Source organism: Melopsittacus undulatus, chromosome 1 (assembly GCF_012275295.1).
Source record: "Melopsittacus undulatus isolate bMelUnd1 chromosome 1, bMelUnd1.mat.Z, whole genome shotgun sequence".
Lineage (NCBI taxonomy): Eukaryota > Metazoa > Chordata > Aves > Psittaciformes > Psittaculidae > Melopsittacus > Melopsittacus undulatus.
In genome coordinates this window covers 118,122,358-118,145,573 of record NC_047527.1, presented here as the reverse complement: position 1 = coordinate 118,145,573, position 23,216 = coordinate 118,122,358, and the positions used below count along the sequence as shown (strand labels likewise).

Here is a 23,216-nt window from a genome sequence, read left to right as displayed (position 1 = left end):
GTTTGATGTATACATTTGAAATGTGTACTTCAAACAATGTGTTTCTATTATTTCCAGTTCTTTACAATTTAAGTTAACTTTAAGTCATTGTTTCTTCTCAATTCAGGAGAATAAGCAATGTGCAATTTACTTTTGCTGTGTGATTGTTTTATGATGTGGAACTAAGACAAACAGCATCTGGGTAAATGCCATTCTGATAGATATTTATCTGTGTAATTTTATTACATTTGGAATACATACTCTGTCGATATGTTTATTTCTTTCCAGCTCCAACAAAAGAAAATAATGCTGATCAGCATGATGGGGCATTTAGTGGGGTCTCAAAATAATTTTAAATAAAGCTCATTTTTAATGTGTTTCATATTAATTTTAAGTTACGAAGGATGGTAATAAGCAGTGATAGTATCTGTTCAAGAAATAAAATTGTCCTCCAACAATAGAATAATTTATAAAACACAGTTTTTGATTTCTTGAACTTCTGAGACTGTTCGTAACAACTCCCCTGCACACTTGTCTTTTTTTTTTTTATCTGAGGCTTGGGAGTCAAACTGAGAGGCAAATATTCTGTATAGATGAAAAAATCACAAAGAAACAACTGGAGAGAAAATAATTTCTCTTCTGTATTAGTTCCTACTTTCTTCTGTTTCATTCTGATTCTTTCAAGCTATGTCTGTTTTGACATATCATTCTGTCAGAAACCTTTGCGTTTCACTGTTGTGCTGCTAATTTTGCCTCCTGCTTTCTGCACTTATCTATGGCAGCCATGATGCTCCGTTAGTAACAGATGCTGCTACATATGAGGCATTGACTTGCTTATAGCTTGTATTTGCTAGCTACCTGAAGATCTGAAATTAAATTTTCATATCGGAATTATATTTGAAAGAAGTTCCATTTTATTATGTAACAAGGTCTATGTATTCATTTATTATACCTCATTAATGAAACATTAATTTTGGGAACCAAAATCATCCATACATGCAACCAGTTTTTCATATAAAAGTATGTAAATTTGATTCACTTGTGTCTTTAGTATCATCCTTTAGGACTATACACATAGTTGCTGTATTAATGGAGACTGAGTACTCTGCTTTCCTTTGCTAAAAAGCTTACAAGAGTAGGGCTTGAAACTGGAAAAGGTACAGGTCCTCATTCCTCAAGTCTTAAAGAAACATTTTACAAAATAAGACTTTTTTTTTTTTATGTGCAGTTGGACAATTTATTTTCCAGATGAGATCTTGTTTTTTATTTAAATTTTCTGGTAATAAAATCACATTAAATTTCCAGCTCATTAGTAGTCCTGGACCTCATCTTTACCTTACTTCTCAACACTGGGCCAACATCAAAGTCAGATTAAATTTCACAGGGTCATGTCCAGTTGAATTCTGATTGTCTCCAAAGAGGGAGATTCCATAGTCTTTCTGGGAAAACTGTAACACTGCTTTATTACCCTTGTTTTGATATTATTGTTATTACAAAGTGGAATTTTCCCTGTTGCAGCTAATAGCTATTGCCCTCATCTTTTTCCTGTACACTTCAGGAGAGGTTCTTGCTGTATTTTCCTTATAACCTCATTAGATAGTTGAAGACTTAAAATATTCCACAACCCTTCTTCAAACTGAATAAACCCAGATCCTTCAGCCTCTCCCCTGCACATGATGTGCTGCAGTTCCCTAACCATCCTGGTGGCCTTCCATTGGACTTCCCCCAGTTTGCCAATGTCTTTTTTACACAGCTAGTTACTAAAGTGGATATAGTCCAGATGTGGACTCATTATGTCCTGAGTGGAGGGCAATAATATTTTTTCACTGCCTGTTGGCTACACTCTTGCCAATGCAGCCCAGTATGCAGTTAGCCTTCACTGACACAAGGGCACACTGGTGACTCATGTTCTATTGTCTATTAGGACCTCAAGTGCTTTTCTGTAAAGCTACTTTACAGTTTTTCACACCCTTTATTGGTGCATGGGTGTTGGAAGCACAATAAATTTGCTGATATTCATGAAGGTCTTGTCAGCCGATTTCTTTGGCTTGTCAGGATCCCTCTAAATAGCAGCCATGCCCATCAGCATATTGACTACATGTCCCAGTTGGATTTTTTCTGTGAATGTGATATGGTAGACTCTGTTCCATGACTCAGATCATTGGTGAAGGCATTAAATAATAACAGTTTCTGTACAGTGAGAGATGCTGCTCTTAACCAGCCCCAAGCTAGACATCCAACTTGATACCACTTGTTGGTGTACCCTACTTCTAGGCCACCACTGCCCAGAAAACGCAAACTGGAGGTTTTTTCCAATATGGTAGCCCCTGAATTGTCTTAATTATTTCTTTTTCCTTGGAGGCAGAAAAGTCTAGATCCAGGTGATGAGATCAACTGTTATCCTGAAGACTTCAGTCTGGCATTCACAATATATGTATCAGTGCTTAATTCATTCAGTTGCTTAGTGAGCTACAAGGCATATTTTACTTTAATAATCGATGAACAAAGGCAGGAAGGTGTTGGGGCTTAATTGGGTTATTTAAAAGTAATGATAATTACAACTCTTTCATTTAAATAGTAATTTTCTTTCAAAAGAAACCTAAGCTTCAGTGATTAGAAAAAGAATATTTAGGAATCCTTTGATTCTCAGATGGATACTTATTCAATTGAATCACAACAGATCAGATAAGATTAAGAAGTGACAATTATTCCTTTAAATATAATAGCATATTTGATCTGGACTTCTTTTTAAAACTTTGTATAGAGATTGCCACTGGAACTGTTCTAATGCTAACTGCATATGTTTTTTACAAGAAGCTTCATCCTGGAGACTTTTCATGAAAATATAGATGTTCCTAAAAAAAAAGTTTATTTTCTTTTTGGCAAAGAGACCTTTCTAGCAAAAACAAAAAGTAATCGAAATTCTTGAGTACCTCTAATAATACAATTGTTAAGCAATATTCAGACCCAATTTAGACTATGTAACATCTAATTTGCTGACCTTAAAGCGAGATGCTATTGTTAAAGAATTTTAAAAAGCACCTTAATTTCATATCTCACTAAGCATGCAGCACAAGGCAAAATTCAAGGCAGTATCTTCTATTAATTATTGCTTCCATAATATTATTGCTATTGCAGTCATATATTAAAAGCTAAGACTATGATTTGTGTTAGCATTAATAGGTCTTTGTTAGCATATATGACAATAAAATTTTTAGAGATATTGTTGTGTCAGATCCTCATGATATTAACAGGCTTCAAGAGAAAATTTGCTACTTCATCCCAAAGATTCTGGTCTTTCTGGAATATAGTAGTATCAAGTTTTAATGGGAAAACCAAAAAATAATTAGAAGTTTTTGTAGTAATTAAACTAATATAACCAGAAATGGGTATATGGAATATATATACATATAAAACAGTGTTATATAGCATATATTTCTAGACTATATAACTGTTATTATAAGAGTCCATGTTTAATCTCATCACCAGATGCAGGTATATGCAACATATTCAGTAACTGTATATACTTTCCTGCATAGGTTTGTTTCTCTGCCAATGAACTGGTGAAGATATTTTTAAGAAACAGTTCTTCCTCCATTTCTAAGGACCACTTCAAGCAAATCAGTCCAGCTATCATTCAGCAACTGTTAAGTTGTTCATGTCAGCTTCCTGACTCCGAGAAGACAAAGCTTCCACCAACAACTCTGGAAAGTGAGTTTTGTTCTCACCAGTAAACTACTGTGAAAACTTGGATAAAGGGATGCAGGGACTTAAGTATCGGAGGCATTTCATTCATTAACAAACTTAAACCGAAGCATGATGAGATCTATTCACTCTCTAACTTGTGAACTCTGTAATTTCATAGCATACGTGTCAGATAATAGTACTATATTGAGAAGTGAGGGAATGGCCTCAATTTTATAGTGGACAGAATTCTACTTCAATGGCTTTATTTTCTTCATTTCTTAGAGGACTGCTTGAGGGGAGCCATGACAGGTCCATATCAGTGGATTGCTGTGCAGTAACAACCTATTTTGTGAAATTTCCACCAGGCTTACAGTGGGATCATTACATTGCTCTTACATATAGTTTCAAGGTCATGTTAGCTGGCGTTTTATACCATGATGTGGCAAATACTTCATATAGATAAGTTCTGTGTGCATGTTGCTATTTTTCCATGTTGTGATTATTTTACAGCAGTTAAGTTTTGAGGATACTACTGTGGGGAGAAAAACAACCAGAAAACCAGTCACATGTGCTTGTGTGACAGAGTTGGAACAAGAAGAGTATGATCAGATTGTTTCCAGTTGCTGTGGTAGTCCTCACATGTTACTGCTTCAGGGATTTCTGCCTCATCTGTTCTGCTGTTTCAACTTCTCCTGTAACCAATCTCTAGTCCACATTACTGAGAATCAATACGAATTTGATCTGACCTAAAGGCTTGTTAATGTGTTTCCTAGTTTTGTTTTCACTTTAAATCAACTATATCTGGCAAGTGGTTACAAACCTAGAGATGTTGGTGTATTACAGGGGGCATTAATTTCTTGTGGGTGACTGAGGAGCTGGGATTGAGCGAAAAGGAATGGGCATCTAACCATAATCACCTGCATCTAGAACAGCACTTTCAGGCTACAAATTAATGCCTTCAGTACCTTTATCCTAACATGTACATGACCCATTCTAGATAACTAGATATTTTAGGAGCTAGTAAGTTTTCTCCACATCCTGCTGGCCAAAGATCCTTATGAACAGCACTTTCCATTTCTAAATTCTACCTATAGTTTAAGCTACATATGTTAAGCAGCTCATCAGAATGAGCTGAGCTAACATTCCATGATGTACAGAATATTGAACTATGAGTATGAATTAAAAAAAAAAAGATAAGGGCATGGAAGGACATTTGTGGATATCCCAAATATTGTTAGAGCAGAAAAAAATATGCAGAATAGGAAGAATCATGATTGCCTCTGCAGGAGGCAGCAGTCCTTTTTATGTTATCTTTCTTCTCATTACCTGAACACCTTCCAGTCTTTACCACTTTTATCTTTTCTATACTACACAGATATGCCCATTTTTCAGATGAGGAATCAAAGGACAAAGAAAAGAAATAACTTATTTAGATCATATACAAGGTCCGCAGCAAATTCACAGTTGAGTGAGATTCTTCCAAGTCTAAGGCCATCAGACCGTTGATGACATTTTAGTGATCTCATAAAGGTGAGAGATATGTGTAGACAAGAAAAGCCGAACTATACAAACACAGAATTGAATTAATACGAGACCTTTCTGCAGCCCTTTCCCTGTGTTTTTTTTTTGCACAGGAGGGTTTCTATGACCACCGGAACACTTCTGCTGGCTTTAGAGAGACAAAGAACTTCATGTTTGACCTATGTGTGACCTAGTGACCTGAGCATAGGCTCATTAATTTTATTCTCAGTTCTATCTTACTGACAGACTGTGCTGTTTTAGATAAGTCACAAAGATCTGACCTTTCATAAATGTCTACCATACTCTTGTATTTGGATGTGCAGTCTGTGAAATTTATGGTCTGATTTTATGAGGTGTTGAGCACTTTCAGTACTACTGAAGTGTGAAACATTAAGGGACGCTTTTTAATATTTTGGCATTAGTTTCTTTATGTCTGTTTCTCATCGGTGTCTTACCTCCATCATAAGACTTCCATACTTATTAAACAGGATTCATGTCATGCAAAAGGTTGGTAATGAGAGCAGTGTGCAACTCTGAAGAATTATAACTACCAAAAGTCCCAGTAATGTGGGAAAAATAGGTCCTGATGTAGTAAATAAAGGAGTGCATGTCCACAACAAATATGTAAACATAATTTTGACAAAAATGTTTATGCTTAGAACCTAAATTAGATGCCTGCATTCCTCTGAGGTTTTAGGCCCCGGTTTGCTTACTGAACATGATTTGGGTAAGAGGTGTTGACAGTAAAGATACACAGGTGTGGCATATGAGGACATGGAATAACAAGCAATAAGTCTGTTAAGAGAGGAAACAAATGCAGGCCAGCATTCACTGTGCTGCTCTGAGTGTCTGTAATCTGCACAGTCTATTTAGCTCTTTGAGGTCTAAAATTTGGAAACATTAGACTGTATTTCCTGTAAAGCATGAAAAAAATGAGTGTTTTGTAAGCTTCCAATCCTGTAATCTCTATAACAAACGACTAGATAAATCTGTGTGCTTGTACACAAAGGTAACAAAACACAGCCTCAAAAACAAATACAAAACCAAATACTCAGACACAAATAGAAATACTGAACGATTAAAAGGTGCCCTTGTTTTGTTTCATTTGTTTTTTCCTACAGAATATGGTTACAGCACTCTTGCTGTTTTACTTATTACTATTGGATCTATGTTTGGTACAACCCTCATTTTATTTAACTCCTGCCAAGAAATCTATACACTCATTTTACAGCTGTTTGTCGGTTTGGCTGTTGGGACTCTTTCTGGAGATGCATTGCTACACCTTATTCCTCAGGTAGGTAACACACACTTCTGTGCTTTTAAATATACATGACATATACATGCACACACACAACACATACTCAGAGAAAAGTTTAGTTTAAAGCTGGCTAATATTCATCTGTTTAAAAATAAAGCTTTCCATGAAATCTGTGTACCAGCTATCCAGCATTTCAAATACATTTGCACTTTGTAGTTCAGAGACAGATTCGCAGTAGCAAGAAGCAGAAACCAATGAGTAATGAATTCAGGGAAAACCAAGTTCCTATTTTCACAAAAAAAAATCCAGAAACCCCACAAGTCCTGTGCAAGTTATGTTTCAAGATATATTAAACTCTTATGAGGCAGATTCTGCAATGCATCTTAGGAGAAATTGCTCAAAGATTGTATGAGGCATCCACAGTCCCCTCTACATATTGTTCCAGAGAACCAGGGCTATTAACCTAATTAATCTTGCTGCCTAGAACTGTAATAAAATGAGTTCTATGATATTTTCCTAAATTAATTAAATAAATGTTAAGAATAAAACAATGTGTAAAACAGAACCCAAATTTTCCATGGTATATTCATTTATCTTGGACTGAGTCTCATCTGATAAAATGCAACTGTTATGAGTAAGCTTCAAGTGGTTGTTGAGAGACCTTCACACCTTCACTTGAGATTCTGGTCAAAATGTTCTTTGTACTCAATACACCATCTCTGGAAACAGAACTGGGAGAGTGTTTTAAGAAAGGCAATTCTCAGTAAATATCAGAGAAAAGACTGTCATTTAGAACACATTTTGAGTGTGAAAGTATTCTCCTTCATCAGTTTTAAGTGACGAAGTCAGTAGCCTTTAAAAGGCCCACATACAGAGCAAAAGAAGGGCCACCATCCTGTGCCCCTGGAGTAAAAATGGAAGCACACCCACCAGCAGAAAGCTTTCTGGATTCTTTTCAATATGAGTTTTACATCTGAAGATGATGAAAGTAACTTTTTAGACTTAAAGGATCAATGCACTCTAAACAAAATTTACTAAATATATATCTATATGTATGTAAAGGGCAATTTCGTTAAATTGTCTCTAAAATCACTTTCATCACTGTAAGATTTAGCAATTTAGCAGAGGCTCGTAATAATTCATTTCATCCATCTACTGTTCAGCTGATTAACTCAAAACAAAATCTAAATTTGAAAGAGAAGGCAGAAGAAAATGTTGATAGTAAATTGAATTAAGACACTATGGATTATCAAAAATTAAAGGATTGTCATTTTAATTTTTTTTACTTTATCCCTTTTTCTTTAGACTCTTGGTTTACATAAACATGAAGCACAAGAGGTAGAACATTTCTATGAGGGGAAAGAATATATTTGGAAACTTTTGGGAATGATTGGAGGAATTCATGGATTTTTTCTGATAGAAAAGAGTTTCTTTCTTCTGGTAACACCCCATGACCAGGTAAAGCTTTTACAGTTCATCCATTAAAAATCTCTTTTATTTTGAGATTTTATAGTGCAAACAATGTAAAAATGATTGGAGAAAATAATTATAATTTGTGTGAGTTAAGTGAAGTTCTAAAAACTGCTTTCCAAAGTCTTCCTACCAGCTTGACATTTGATTTCTTTTTTTGCTTAGCTCTATGGATTTTGTATCCAACATTAATGTGTTCTGTATGTCTTTGACTCAAGAAGGGAACAGTTATTTGTGCGTGTTCCTTAAGAATGCTTTCATGACTAGCACTGGAGCAGGTGAAGAGTATGTATCTATATGAAATAGCAATGACAGTTGTTTACCCTAGGCTTTGTTCGAAGAGGAGGAAAACATAGAAATAAGCACAAAATAATTTCAAGAATGATGTCGTAAAATTTCCGAAGTGTTTTTGACCCCTATCCTAATTTACCTGAAAATCCACTATGTATGTTGCTGTCAGTGGAACCTAATCTTACATTAAGATAATATCTCCTTGCTCATTGCCTCGTTTATGGTAATTCTATTACTGTATTTCAGTGTGGCTGGTGCCTGAAAATACGATTACACACAAGGATATAATATAACACAAAGTGTGATGGCTCATTAAGTTTATCAGCATGGGAGGCTAAAAAAAAAGGCTAAACCTTTGCTTCCTCTGTATTACCAAGACTGTCTAATGACTGGCCTGATTTAGATACGTAGCAATGAGTCCCTTCACTATCTTTGAGTCAGCTATAAGAATATCACATGAGATTAATAGAATGAGAATATTTTGATGATGGTGATATTTTGCTTGTTTGGTAAAAAATAGTCCTTTTTGCTACTTATTTGGAAAGAAGGGCTTTATAATCATTCCACAAATTTTTAAACTTGTTCTACTGAGAGCTATATGAATTCTCAAAATTAATTTTTATATCCTTCTCAGGCTCAAATGTTAATCTTCAATTTTAATACAAAATAAGTTTTATCAGACTATTACAAATGTCACTGATTTATCTGATTCCCTTTTCAGGCTTTTTTTTTTAACCAAAAAAAGCATTAGGAAATGTTGATGCCAGACAACAATCTTTCTTTTTCTATAGGGTTTGTTTTGTTATAACTAATTCTTATAATTGTAAGGTTTCACAAAAGCCTGAAAAAGACTATACCTCTGTTCATTGGGTTTCAGAACTAATTGCAAAGCATCTTCATTCAGCAGGGCTTTTCTTTAGTTAATGGGCACTGGGGACATTCCCATGATCTTCCAGTGGAATCTGAATTAAATGAACATACAGGCAGAGGCAAATCTACTTCAACCATACAGTTGGTAGGTTGCAAATATGACATATTTCCCTGATTTTATATCCTTCTTTTTCTGTTCCTCAAAAAAATGAACCAAGTTAATGTCATAAATCAGTATTATTTTTCAGTCTTTATTAATTTTTCCTTTATTACATGATGTGATTGTCAGGAACCTCTAGGTTTTGAAGTTTATAATGAGCTTTTACAGTGATTTTTAAAAGTGAATTCTTACAATAACTTTTCTTAAGTGTGTATCGTATTGTTGTAATAATACACTTTCTGTTCTACCACTTGCTGATTAAATTTTGGAAAATTTTTCTTCTTTCTTTTAAAAAAAATTATCACATGTAAGGGCAGATTCTCTCATGGGAAAAACTTCAGGATTTTCTTTAGTAAGAAGTAAATGCACAGTTAGTGAGCAGATTATCCTGGAATTTTTTGGGCAATTTCCACAGTTTTGAAGAGTAACAAAAACAAGCTGCAAATGTGGGAGTAGTGTTTACCTATAAGAAATTACATAATTTTCTATTGGTGGAGAGTATCCAGCCAGATATATCTTTGCAAACTAAATTGCCTCATACCTTTTAACCTGGGTTTGGCTTTTGTTTTGTTTTTTTCTCTCAACAAATCTCTTCATTTTATGTGTAGAATCTAGATACGTACGTTCCTGGTTATTTAAATCAGGATTGCCAGAGATCTACTATAATGTGACCTCCATTTTACTTAACACAGTTGTGATGGACAAGAACCTCATGAGGCACTGCTAATTTTTCAAATACAGTTGGGGAACCCTCAATTAAATGCAGTGCAGCAGACCATTGAAGGATGTTTACTAATTTGTGAACCACATCATAGTTTCCTGCTTACGATAAAGAACAACCTTGTCATTCCTCTCAGCTGCAAGATCGCCGTAATATTCTGTGCAGATCACATGAACTAGCCTTGCCTAGCTAGTTTGTACAAGAGTGGCCAATTTTTCAGAATCATGTGAGTAATAGTAAGACAAACACTGGCTGACTAAGAAAAGCTTATAAATCCTTCAGGTCAGTGATTAGTCTTGCAGTTTGGACTCAGAGTTCAAAGAAGTGGCATGTGAATAAATATTATAAGAGGAATGAAACAATTACTGGAATTCATATGACTGGCTGCAGTCATGGGAATGAAAGACTTTAATTTTTCCTTTAAAATGTAGACTTTAAAAGCCAAATCCTTTCTCTTCCCTCCTTATGCTGCTACAGCACATACCCCACATCACAACCAAGCTAATACAAGCAGAGAAACGTATTCTGTTTTGCCACCAGTACACAGCTCTGCTACAGTTTGTGGAGTGGTGGCTGCAGTCCCTGACAAAGCACTCTTTCAGGCTGATGTTGACTCTTCGCTGGCTATCATAACAGTTTTAATATGCTTTTTTGGCCAATAAAAGAAAAGATAGTGATTATAAGTTCATTTTCTTTCTGATTTCTGGCAAATAAGGTTTTCTGGTTTATCTCACCCTTGTACAAATTTCTGATAATTTGTCTCACCAAAAGGAAAAGCCCCAGGAGGTATGGGGAGAGAGGTTCCTCATGTTCTCTCTTCTCTCCCCACAGCAGCAGTTTCTGCTAAGTAAATACTAGGGCTGATGCATCAAATTAACTCTCTAGGATTAGGGCAAAGATACTTTCTCTCTCTTCACTCACCCACTGCAGGGGAGTGTACTTATGGGCTTCTATACCCAACCAGTGATGCCTGATGCTAACCAAGACAAAGCCCTAACTAAAGGCCACAAGGCAAGGCACTGGAGGCTTTATCACCCTGAATAAAAAAAAAAAATCTATATTTTAACAGGGTGTGAGACCTACTTATGATCATCTTTTTTAGTCTTGTGTTTTCACAGAGTAACTCTGAAGTAGGTGAACTCCAAACAGACACCAGTGTTTACCCGTTTTTCCTTGGAAATCCTTTAGACACCCTATCCATCAGGAAACTACAATTATCTGGTCATAACAAAATCAAAAGATACAATTTGAATTATAATGTCCTTTTTAGCTCTGTGTTTGGCTCAGATTTTTGTGTATGCAAGCAGAAGCATGATTTTCTTGGGTTAAAACAGTGCTTATGAATATCTGTCTTCCTACCTGAATTAGACTGTAATCTCCTCTGGGCAAGGAAGATTTCTTTTTTGTGTGTTTCTGAAGTACCAATCACGCTGCCAGTGCTCAATAAATTATTCTAATGATATCTATCCAAATAACACCTACTATCTTTAATTCAAAAAGCTTGAACTTATTTGATATTTTCGTGTATTTATAGCAGCAGCTGGAAGAGCCCCTTAACACTGATCTATTATCTTTGCTTTTAACTAGAGAAGCCCAGAAGATTCTGAGTCTGCTGAAGATCCTCCACAGAGTAAGGCCATCAGCAAAAAAAGTTAGTATCAACAAAAAAGACTAGAGAAGTTACAGGAAAAATCTTCAGACCTAAGATGGAATTGAAAGTGTGAAGCTGGCTTAGCTCTGCCTTTGCTATGCACTACATCACCACCTCTGATGGTGCTTGGCTACGTAATTTAATCTCTGCCTGAAGATCTTTTCAGCTGCCAACCCTGTAGTTGTGAATTTAATTAATCTTATAATGTCCATGCTTTAGTGTTTGTTTACTCACTGTTGCAAACTATTTTTCTACAGCCTTTGCTTTAAGGAAAATATTCAAAATCTAATGCAAACCAGATTTTTATAATCATAAACTTTGCTAGGGCTTTTATTTCTGAAAGTAGTGAAATGATGGGTTTGTTGGCTTGCTGTACTAACACAATTCTGCTTCCTTCTTTTCATACATGGTAAAGCAATAGCCTTTTAAAACCAATAATTATTTGTCACATGTATGGAAGTATGGGCTCGTGATGGCTCTCAATTTTAGGATAATCTGTTTTCTCCAGAGAGCTTCAAAGTAGTTCTTCTCTGTCTTGCGGATGCCTCTTCCAAAAACCAAGAAAACAGAGAATAAAACAAACTCTGCCTTCGACTGTACTTGTGTGACCTTGGTAAATTTCATATAGTTGTAGTTATTCATTTTAATTGAAATAAATTTTTTTGCTATAATCAACTCCCCCTTTTTTTATGATCTTGTATTTCAAGTCATCAGTTTGATTTATTTGAAAATGTCATTATCTTCTAAGTTTTTAATATTCTTTGCTCTGGTGCACTCCATTTCCATTTCTGAGGCTTTTGAAATTGGGATTTCCATTGCTTCAGTCTCACCTATCCAGCAGTACACAGTCCAGTGCCAGTTTCAGGTGTATCTAGTCCACCTCTAGATGTTTTCCTTTTGTTCAATCATCACTACCTGCTAAGCACAAACAAATTTCTGGTGTTCTCAGCATTATTTGTTTCAAACAACTAAATTTATTGTAAAACTAAATTTGAGATAGTTTCTCAGTAACAATGTTCTTTGTTTGGTTCCATTTTTATCTCATACCCCAGTTTTACTTCTATATTAGAAATCAGTGAGAGGGAGCATATTAGGAAGGAGGCATTTTTTTTAAGAGCATTTTTTGAGACTACATGTTTTCAAAAGTTTTTATTTTTAAAGATCTTATGGATAGCAAAATGTATAAACATGTCTAGCTACTTTGGTACTGAGTTAAACTTTTAGGTGGGTTTTTTCCCCAAAATGGAATGGAATCTACAGCTCTAAGACAGAGCCTGACATCTCCAAAAGTGCAGACTTCTCTGTAAATAAATGCATGTCAAGTAGAACTGCAAGACAAGTCGTCACCTTAGATAGCCAGTGAGTAATTCAGAAAGCAAGAAGCTACTCCAAGAAAAAGTTGTCTTAGTGGCCTTCTCCTTGTTCTACCAATATCTGAAAAGATCAAACATTAGCATTATATGCTTGGTATACTCAGTGAGCCTTTACATTAACTAGAACTGATTTTGCTCTATAAGGAATGAAAACATTAAGAAAAGGACCTATTTATTGATAAATATTTGCTTTAAACTCTTATTCAACATTTAAAAGGCTTAATCTATGGTGGGGGTGTTGTACCCATCAGCTTTATGAAAATTATGAAGCAGAATTTGCTATGAGTTCTGATCACCAATTTGAGAAAATGATCAAAAAGTAATGCAGAATTGTTTAAGAAGAGGCGTCTTTGTAGAAATAGGGTAGTAAGTTCATAGTTAATAGTCACTGTTGCAGCAGTATAATGCCATGTGATAACTGCTAATAACAAAGTTGCTTTAAAATAGGCTCAAACTAAATTAAGATAAACATTCAATTTTGTTTATATATGCATCATCTTAACTTTCAGTCAAGTAAGTTCACAAAGCTTACATTCGCAATTGCTCCATAATGTTAACCTGATCCCTATGTTACATTATAAACAACACACTGGAGTGAGTTCCAGTAACCATGGTATATCTTCTTCAACATTCAAATACTTGAATAAAACAGACTAATAATATCTTAGGGCAGGCCACAATTTTGTCCTTGCTGGTGTTTATTACAAATCACAAGCTTAATCTAACGCAGCAATCTATTATTTCTATGTAATTCATGCTCTGCACTATTGATTATAAACTGCCCGTAGTGTTTAGAAATAACTGTGTAAACTGGGGACATCCACTTCCAGCTCTGTAAGCTGGCAGGAAAATCTAACAAGCCTGCCAATTTTTCTGAACCCGCAGAGCTCCCAGGCAACTAGGGAGGATTTTCTGAATACAGTTGTTAGGCTTTTATGTGCTATGTGTTTTTTTTATAATAGTCTGAAGACTTCAGTTCTAGCCAGTTTCTGTAAGAAAAAAGTCTCCCCCATCACCATAAACCGGTCATCTTTGCAAAAACATTGCTGAAGTGAAAACTTGTAATAACTATATTCAGACAGTTCTGTGCAGCTTCACATTAGCTCCTTAGACTGTCATGTCTCTGTGGGACCATCAAAAGTCAAGAAATTACATGTTTAGGATTTAAATCACGACCCTGTTTTTTCAGGTGTAAAAGGAATCATTTGCGAAGTGTTCTGTCCATACTATGCAGAGGGAAGCTGGATGAGTTATCTCAGACACATTAGGAGTTCCTGCATGTAAGATTATGAATAAAATGATTGGAACAATGTATAAACTAGTGGAGCCAACTATATGTTGCTAAGCCTAGATAGTGAGCCAGTAAATGGAGCCTCCTTGCTACCTGAGGAGATAAAATCCCACCCCACGAATCATTCAGCATCTTACCCAGCTGTCTGTGTTACAGGGTGGACAGAGAGATGCTCCATAATTCCCTAGCTTGTTATCAGTATCACTACTAGCACCTGTCCACTCATGTCTGATGCCCAATGATGAACATAAAATGTACTGTTCCAAACTAAAGCAAGGTCACAGAACAGTATGGATAAAAACAGCCACTGCATCCATGAATGGCGCTGCAGGTAGGAGTACTATAAGCATAACAGCCACTAATTGATTGTAACAAAAGTTGGAAGTGAGAATGCTTTAGTGCTGTAATAGGGATGCACTGAGGCTTGTTGCCTTTCATATCTATTTTTCACTGCAATACAATCTCATAAAAAAGGACTGAAAATAATACTCAGTAGCAGCATGCTTTACAGTATTAAAATGATCAGCTGCATGAGACCAAACATTTGTCTTCAGTATAGCTATATATTTCTACAAGCAATATTGGGAAAATTCACATCTTTCAAAGAAAAACAACAACAACAACAAAAAAAAACAACATAAGAAAACATGAATTTCAGCAACCAAAGAAAGATTACCAGTAAAACTTAGGATATGTAATGAGGCTGGGCTTAAAACATGTTCTTATTTTTTGTCTAGTAGTTTACCTAGTAAAAACAAGGAAGCTACTTCTTGGTATTTGTACCTCTGACGTATTCTACACCTACTTTTTGTTTCAAATATACCAAGGGAAACAATAAGAAGAACAAACAGGATAAACTATTTTTCTCTGATTGTTATGACTTTTCATAATGTTATATGTGAAGTGACCAAAAACCCAAATAATTTGTAACATAGCAAAAATTACAGTATCTGTGTTAAAAATGCTGGGCTTTTTTGTTTTTTGTTTTTCTTAGGTAAGAAAATTAGCTTGTTAGCAATAATGGTTCTGGTGGGTGATAGTCTTCACAATTTTGCTGATGGCTTGGTAATAGGAGCAGCATTCTCATCCTCAACAGAAGCAGGTGTGACAACAACAATTGCTATTTTATGCCATGAAATTCCTCACGAAATGGGTAAGAAATATAATTTGTATTTCTCATTATTGTCTTTATAGTTCCAGGTTTTCCAAATAATTCTTTCTTGTATGACATTAGTGGGAATTCTCCTTGAACTCTAAGAATTCAGTGTTCAGTTCACTGAACTCATGAACTCTAAGATTAGTGTGTGAGATGGATATATAGAGGCTGTGTTCACTAACTACTACATAAAAAAGAAGGGAGGCTTCTGCCCTAATTATTGGATGCCACCCCATCTTGCCTTCTCCAAATGTGAATGCCATCAGATCAAGAGTGACCTGTTTTTCTCAAATATAGTGAAACTGTGAGCAAGAGCATAATAGATGCATAATAGGTATGCCTGACACTGGGCTATCTAAGAGTGTTAATATGCAGTAGAGCCATTTAACAATACATTCTTCATGCTACCCTCATTTCTCCTGCTAATTAAGTATAAAAAGATAATAAAGGAAGATATATGAGCCATTTTATTAGTGGACAGGACAAGCAGATCATTCTATTGGACATTGCCTTCAATCATCTCTTTGTGGTAAATGTTTCAGTATGGCTGAAGTTTTTTCTGATGTTGCATTGATAGACATATATAACCTGGCAAATCTGAGGGGAGAACTGCAGGTTCCCATTTCTGTTCTTAAATTAATGGAGATTTCATGCCCTGTGTACATAGAAAATTACCCCAAATAAAAATGTGGGGTGGACAATTGCTGTAAAACTTGAAACTCCTATTTGCATATCAAAGAAATTACCAGAATACTGAACAATCAACTCTAAAGACAGACCTTAATCTTGCGACAATAGTGGTCTGGTGTTAAGGTGGCATTTCTACATTCACAGGGAAGAATTTACTTGCAAAATCTTTTACCATGGGCCTGTTGCAGGATTGTTTATGTTAGGAGAAAAATCTATTCTGATGTACGATTTGCCAAAGCTAAACAGGTCTGAAACCAGTGGAATTAAACAGGAATCATACTGGCACAGGTTTTTCTAACTTGCAGCACCTGTAAAAGACTCACAGACCATACTGCAGATATACTTACATGAATTGTATCGGCAAGTTGCCAGTTGAGAAGGATTTAGAAACACTGGGAAAGCATGTGACTTCGCTTTTACATGGATCCAAGTTGGAAATGTCACAGAACATCAAGAGCTAACAGAAAGCCACTCCTGTATACTGTCTGCTATCTTTAGGAACAGCTAAACAAATACAAGTCAATATGGGGGTTTGGGGTTTTTCACACAGGATGAGTTTATAATTAATTCTACAGAAATCTAAGGGCAGTCCTCCATCATGCCCCATGCATATCTTAATTATTTTCCTTCATTTTTTATTACAAAGAGCCTTACAAATACATTTATCACCTAAATAATAAATTTTCTGTCTTTTTTTCTCTATGCAGGTGACTTTGCTGTGCTGCTAAGTACAGGGATCCCCACAAAGATTGCAATTATGATGAATTTCATAAGTGCACTAACAGCATTCTTAGGACTTTATATTGGCCTTTCTGTATCAGCTGAACCATGCATTCAAAACTGGATTTTTACTGTTACAGCCGGAATGTTCTTGTATTTATCTTTAGCAGAAATGGTGAGAACTTCAGTCTATCGTTACATTTTTCTTTTAACATAGCCATATCACAGATGAGTGTCAGACAAATGCAGGTGGATAAACTTGGAGAGAAAAAATGTTCATAGGCTTCTTGGGAAGAGCATGTTGCCTGCCTTGTGTTTGTACAGTGCTTAGAACAACAGTCTGCTTCTGTTCCATGTCACTGCCATGACAGCAATAAAAAGATGAAGGCAATTAGGAGGATAATATATGAGAAAGACATAAGGGAATTTTAAAGGGGAAAAGGTGAACAGTATAGTTTTTTGGTCTGATAGAGTTACTTAGTCAACATAAAGAAACATTTGAACATTCAGGGGTTTTTTTTAATTCCTGAAGCTGGTTACTTTTTTTCTCTTCACTGCCCTTTTCTTTATATATTTTTCATCCATTGTTTCAACATGAATTTGATGTTTCTGAGCTAAAATCCAAGATGCTTATCCTATGCTCTTCCTGGTCAGCTTTTCTGTCTCAGAGAGGTTTGGATGAGCTCCTAGGCAGTTACAAATCCATCAGATTGCCTCAACTTTTCCATATTTGGCCAACATTTTTCATACTCCCAGTTCAATAGCAGTGATCTGACTATAGAAAAACAAAGTGTGAAGACATATAGTAGGAAGAAGGTCTAAGGACTGTAGAATAATGTGGTGGAATCATAACTCATGCCTCAGGCCACATCATTTACTGAAGAGGCTGCTAGCTGTTACACTTGTAACAGTGCAGAACTTAATTACCTTGCCAGCTTTGACACATGGCTTTTTAACTAATATGTGTTTATGTAAAGTTGTTTGTATGCTTCTGAACAAAGATAGAATGCTTAGAATGATTAATCAAGAGGTAAAAAAGAGGTCTGTCTCTTGCTAAATTATTACTAGATTTTTCCCAAGCCTGACTGTCTGTTGTGCTCATTACCACTTCCCACTTCATACCTTCAAAATCATTCACCAGGTTCAAGCATAATACTTTAAACATGATGTGCCATGCCAGCTTCAAAAATCTACTTGTAATAATTGACCTTCGCTTTGGGTATATTTTAGTCTATTTTTCCTACCTTAACAAAAGTAAAATAACATAAACTAGTCCTAAGAACTTGTGTGGGAACTGCCTAAGGATTGTGGATGTGTCAACAGTCCTGACTAAGATGGTAAACAATAGACAAGAACACTGTGTACCAAGTTGCATCTTGTTCTGGCACAGAGAAACATAGAAATGAGGCTGCCTACCTACTGAATAGGCACGGGTTTACTAATGTGGCTAAGAATGATTTAGGCATGTTTTTCCTTCAGTGCAGGTTCAGCATCCATCAGGGATCCACAGGCTTCTAGAACACCATGTTTTCCCCTGAGTCTGCAAAGCAATGTGACAGCTGTAAAACCCAAGAGATGACACAGTTCCAGACTGAGACTGGGACATATTTTCCCTTGTTCTCAGCTTGTCAACATAATCTTCTTCTTGACATAAAGAGGAGAAAGGAGGAGGGAGAGGATCTTATTTCTCTCATCTCACTTTTATTAATATGGTTCCAATCAGCTTTTCTCTGCATTTTGACAAAAGAATTGCCATTGGGTTCCTCACCTGTGCTTGTCAGAGGTGCAGGTGTTAATACCACTGGGGTTATTTTAGTTTAAAAACTGTTCCCATGGCACTGCAGGAATCTATAGGTCTGAAAAATTTTGTGTGTTTGTATAGTACATCTCAAAAGAAAATTAGCCATTCTTTATGTATTTTTCAACTTTCTGTTCAGAAATCATTTTTATTCTCTGCTGCATTCTCATTGGCAAACAGCAGTCATCAGTGTCACTGCCAATAGTGTACTTCATGGTGCACAAAGCTTAGCTGTAATTTTCAGTATTTGTTTTATGGGCTTTCAGTTATTCATGTACTTGTCAGAGCAGTAGTTAAATAAAACCGAACAGCCTCACAGGTTTCTGCACTGAGGAACGTTGAGGAGTATGAGTGGAGGTTCATTGACAGGACAGCACTGTGAGACTGCTGCTGCAGCCAAGGGCGCACAAAACTACTTCTGTGGTTAATTAAAGGCTTTTCATTTCTACAAATGTCATTCTAGCTCCATTAACAAGTGGGGGTAGACTAAGAATTATAGAAATCTGAGGAAAAGGACAAAAGATAAAATTATGCACAACATTCACCATTTTCCACAAAGGAATTCTGCAAAACTACATCTTCCCAGTAACTGGGGAAGGTGGAAGGGAGGAGTATTTTGTCTTGCAAATGTGTTTGCACAGGTGAAACATTGCAATATAAATTGTTTGTTGCTTCAAGGTAGGCATGTTTGTAAACACCTGTAATTTTGTGGGTTTAGTTGTCATTTAACCATAATTAAGTTCCCTGAAAAACAGCTTTTTATGAGCAGTAAAGTGAGATTTTTTTGCCCTTGGTGTCTGTTTAGATGTCAAGTATAAGTATAATCATAACTTTGCGCTGTTTCCAAAGATCTTTTCATTAATAACATACCATTTCTTTAACATACTTTTAATCCGAACTGAAACTTGAGACACTAATATATGGAATGGAGAAGACCAAGTCACTTCTGAGGAAATGGGTTTTTTGACAAAATATATGCCCTTTTCCTCTTGGGAAACAAACCTGAAAATTCTGTATCAGCCTCTTAAATGTGTCTCTATGAAGCAATCATTACAGATGAATGTTTATGAAATCAAATGTATTGTATTAAACCCCAAAGACTGGATGTCATTTCTGAGTGATTTTACAGATCATAGGGGTTTATATGGTTCCTGACCAGAAAGATTTGCTGTCTAATTTGAAGGAAGGGAGATAGCAGCCAGAAAGAAAATAAGGATATTAAGAAATAGAAGCTAGCCAACCACTCCTTGAGGTAACTTAACTGACTTTTTCTCTGACTAACTTTAAGAATCTTTGAATTTTGGAGATCACAGCAGTAATATCATATATACCCCAGATTGGTAGAACTCCTGTTTAGCCAGCACATGGTTGAGTCCCTCAACAGCCTGCCTCAGCCTGCCTTTGGCATGCTGCTTCCTAGTTCTTTGTATCTTTTGTGTGCTCATGATAATGAGCTGCAGTATTAATAGAGTAGTCCCTTGATTAACAGTAACTATTTTGCCTCCAACAGACTTTAAGCATTAGCAACTGCAATGGCATTTAACAGCTTGTATGTTCTGCTATCTTCCCTGAATTTGTGAAGTGGTTTGCATCTGCCAGTTGAACAGGCTTATGCTTCCTAAACAAGCTTTTCTCTGCCGGAGCACACACATTTGTGTCCAGAGAGAGCTGGGGAACCATAGTTGATACTGTGGCGTGCTTTCAGACATAAGCAGGGATGTCACACTACGTAAGGTTGTAGAAATGATCTATGTGCTTGATAATATGCACATAGGTTAGGTGGAGGGAGCAGACATCTGCATTGGATATAGGAAGGGCATTACCTGCTGAGCCTTCTTTTTGAAAACATTCTTAGGAGCCTTCTGTGCATGTATGTAACTCAGAAATTGCATTGACAGGGATAAAAAAATAACTGGCTTTTGCAGTGAGAGGAGGAAAAGTTTCCTATTTAGAGAATTTATTCACTCAGGAGCTGGGAAAGAGGACACAATAGACCAATTAACAGGATAAATAAGAAATACCAAAGGTCTACACTGGAAACCATGAATTCAGGCCTAGGCCTTAACAGTTTTTACTATATACACAACAAAACCCACATGCTCCAAACACTTACAAGCTGTCAGTTGAGATTGAGATTTTGCTTTACATCAGAACTTTGAGGTATTTACATTACTTTAGATTGAAAGTTTCTGATGAGCCTTAAATACAAATTAAATATAACTATGTAAGTTTTTAAATTGTAAATTTGTACCATAATTTAAACTACTGCTAGCTGTTATGAAGAGCTGGGACATTTGGGTTTGCCTGTTATTTTTATGCAAAACCTTAAAGCAGAGGCAGATTTTTCACTCCAGTTTTCTTCTGGGCCCACGCCAACTTCCAGAGAAGGAAGAGTGCAGGAGAAGCAGAGCTGGAGACCCCCCTCTGACAGAGGGAAGGACAAGCATAGCAAATAGGTGCAAACACACCCTGTTAGCTTCCTTGGTCAGCACTGCTGCACTGTCTCCCAGCGGCTGATGCTGATACAGCTCCTCTGAGAAGGCTCTAAACAGCGGAGGAAATAAGGAGCTTCATTCAAGCACAGGCTGGGAGTGGAGCAGGAAGGGAGGATGGGAGAGTGCCAGGACCACTCGCTCTTCCTTTGAAGTTCACAACAAATAAAGAAAGAAAGCAAAAAAGCCCAAATCAAACCCAAAGGTCAGTACCAGGCCATTGCTCTACATTTATTTCTAAAAATTGATGTGAAAGTATCAGCAGTCATTAGTGCCTCCCCTGATGCCTGTAATACATAGAGCATAAATACTGAGCGTCTGAGCCTGCAGCATCATTTTCACAGGGTCTGTTGAGATATATATTTTACTTACAACCTTGATGAAAGACACCATGTAGAGTGGAAGATCAATGTAAGTAGCTTTTAATGTGATTCTGAATAGCTGCTGTTCCTTTAATTGATTTAAAACGCCCAGAAAAAAATATTAAGCATAATTTTTTTCAAGCATATTTTAAAAATCCTGTTTCCTACTTGTATCCTTAGTAAAGCCCAAGCAAACAAAAGGGTTGCCAATTATTTCAGTAAGAGTAGGATTGACCTTATATATAGTACTGAAACAAAAAAACTCAAATTAGTTTATTCCCTCAAAAGGGAATCAGTGAATTTACTAAGTAAGCATTTCCTTACAGACAGCTGTATAAGATTTTTAAAAGCTATTTAGAAGTTAGCAAATTTTGCAATCTCATTTATAATTGTTGTTGGTGCTGATAAAAGAATCAAAGCAGGTAGAATTTGTTTAATTTAAATATGTCACTGTCAAGATCATTGTTGTTGCAATGTACAGAAAATGCTACAGCTTAATAACTGTATTTCAGAAACAGCATTTTGAAAGGGTTTTTTTAATGAAGTTTGTCTTGTTTTCCCATAAGAATTTTTTTCCCAGAGATGAATATATCTGGCTCTCATTCTGGTTCTTATTCTTTTTTTAGCTTCCTGAAATGACTCATATTCAAACACGGCGACCCTGGTTGATGTTTCTCCTACAGAACCTTGGATTACTATTAGGCTGGCTTTGCCTCTTACTTTTGGCTCTATATGAACAGAAAATTAAAATATAAGTTTTCTGCTGGAAACCTTGAAGTACCACTTATGACAGTGGATAGCATTATTCACAATTGTGTCATGTCTGCTATAGTGATATATAAATTGAGTTGCTGGGATTTTATATCTGAAAATAGATAACTATTTCACTTTATTAACTTATTGTTCAAATTTTGGTTTTTGGTTTTGGGTTTGTTTTTTTTTTTGTAAAAATGAATGTTTAGAATTACGTTTTATTTGTTACTGAGTCTACCAGATACCATGCTCAAACTCACAGGAGCTTTTAATTAGTTTTTATTGAGACTATTCTAGTTGAATGCTCTAAGTGATCTCTACCAGTCTGATTTAAGAATAAAATGTTTTTATATACAGTAATTAAAGTGGACTAACCATAGCTGAATAATTTGAAGCAGAAATGTTTTCTGCCTCTTAGTACAAAAATAAATGTGTTTCTATAAAACTAAAAAGTATTTCAAAACTAAATTGTTAAATGGCATACAGCATCTGCTCTATCTACTTTGTCAACATAAAGATCCTCAGTAGTCATATATTACTGGTCCACTGTGGCAGGTAAAAAGTGACAAGAGTAAGTATTGAAGTTTATGATCTAGAAATCTGACAATGACCTTTTTTGACTCATATATATCTTCTCATATGTGTGATGAATCTGTGACAGTAAAGCATTGGGCTATAGCAACTATCAGAGTAACCACCTTCTGCATTATCCCAGCTCTGATGATTGCTCATAGCAAATGCTTCTGAAGAAATATGTTAACAAGAAATACGTTTAAATTGTTTCTCCCTGATATTGCTACCAGGCTTCTCAAAACAAGGGATTGCTTGAGCCAGATGTTGGTTCTGAGCCATCATGTTTAATAAACACCACCAGTGCCTTCCCGTCAGCAATTAGCTTATTCATACAGATGCGAAGTGCATTTGTGGAAAAAGCATTTTCAATTGTCTAAAGTGCCTGTAGCTGTGCTCTCTA

At 35.9% G+C, this 23,216-nt stretch overlaps 1 protein-coding gene across 2 annotated transcripts in view; it reads left to right on the top strand.

Moving 5' to 3' along the window:
- SLC39A12 (solute carrier family 39 member 12) overlaps positions 1-22,695 on the top strand; it is a 33,694-nt gene extending 10,999 nt beyond the window's left edge. Inside the window, exons 6-13 of one of the 2 annotated variants that reach the window (XM_031052515.2) lie at positions 3,519-3,690; positions 6,309-6,481; positions 7,751-7,903; positions 9,111-9,221; positions 11,545-11,608; positions 15,267-15,425; positions 16,826-17,013; positions 22,117-22,695. In XM_031052515.2, the coding sequence (XP_030908375.2) occupies positions 3,519-3,690; positions 6,309-6,481; positions 7,751-7,903; positions 9,111-9,221; positions 11,545-11,608; positions 15,267-15,425; positions 16,826-17,013; positions 22,117-22,245 (1,149 nt within the window). In that variant the 3' untranslated portion in view covers positions 22,246-22,695. The remainder of the gene's footprint in view (positions 1-3,518; positions 3,691-6,308; positions 6,482-7,750; positions 7,904-9,110; positions 9,222-11,544; positions 11,609-15,266; positions 15,426-16,825; positions 17,014-22,116) is intronic. The other variant, XM_031052516.2, reaches the window with a different exon arrangement.
- The last annotated feature ends 521 nt before the right edge of the window (positions 22,696-23,216 follow it).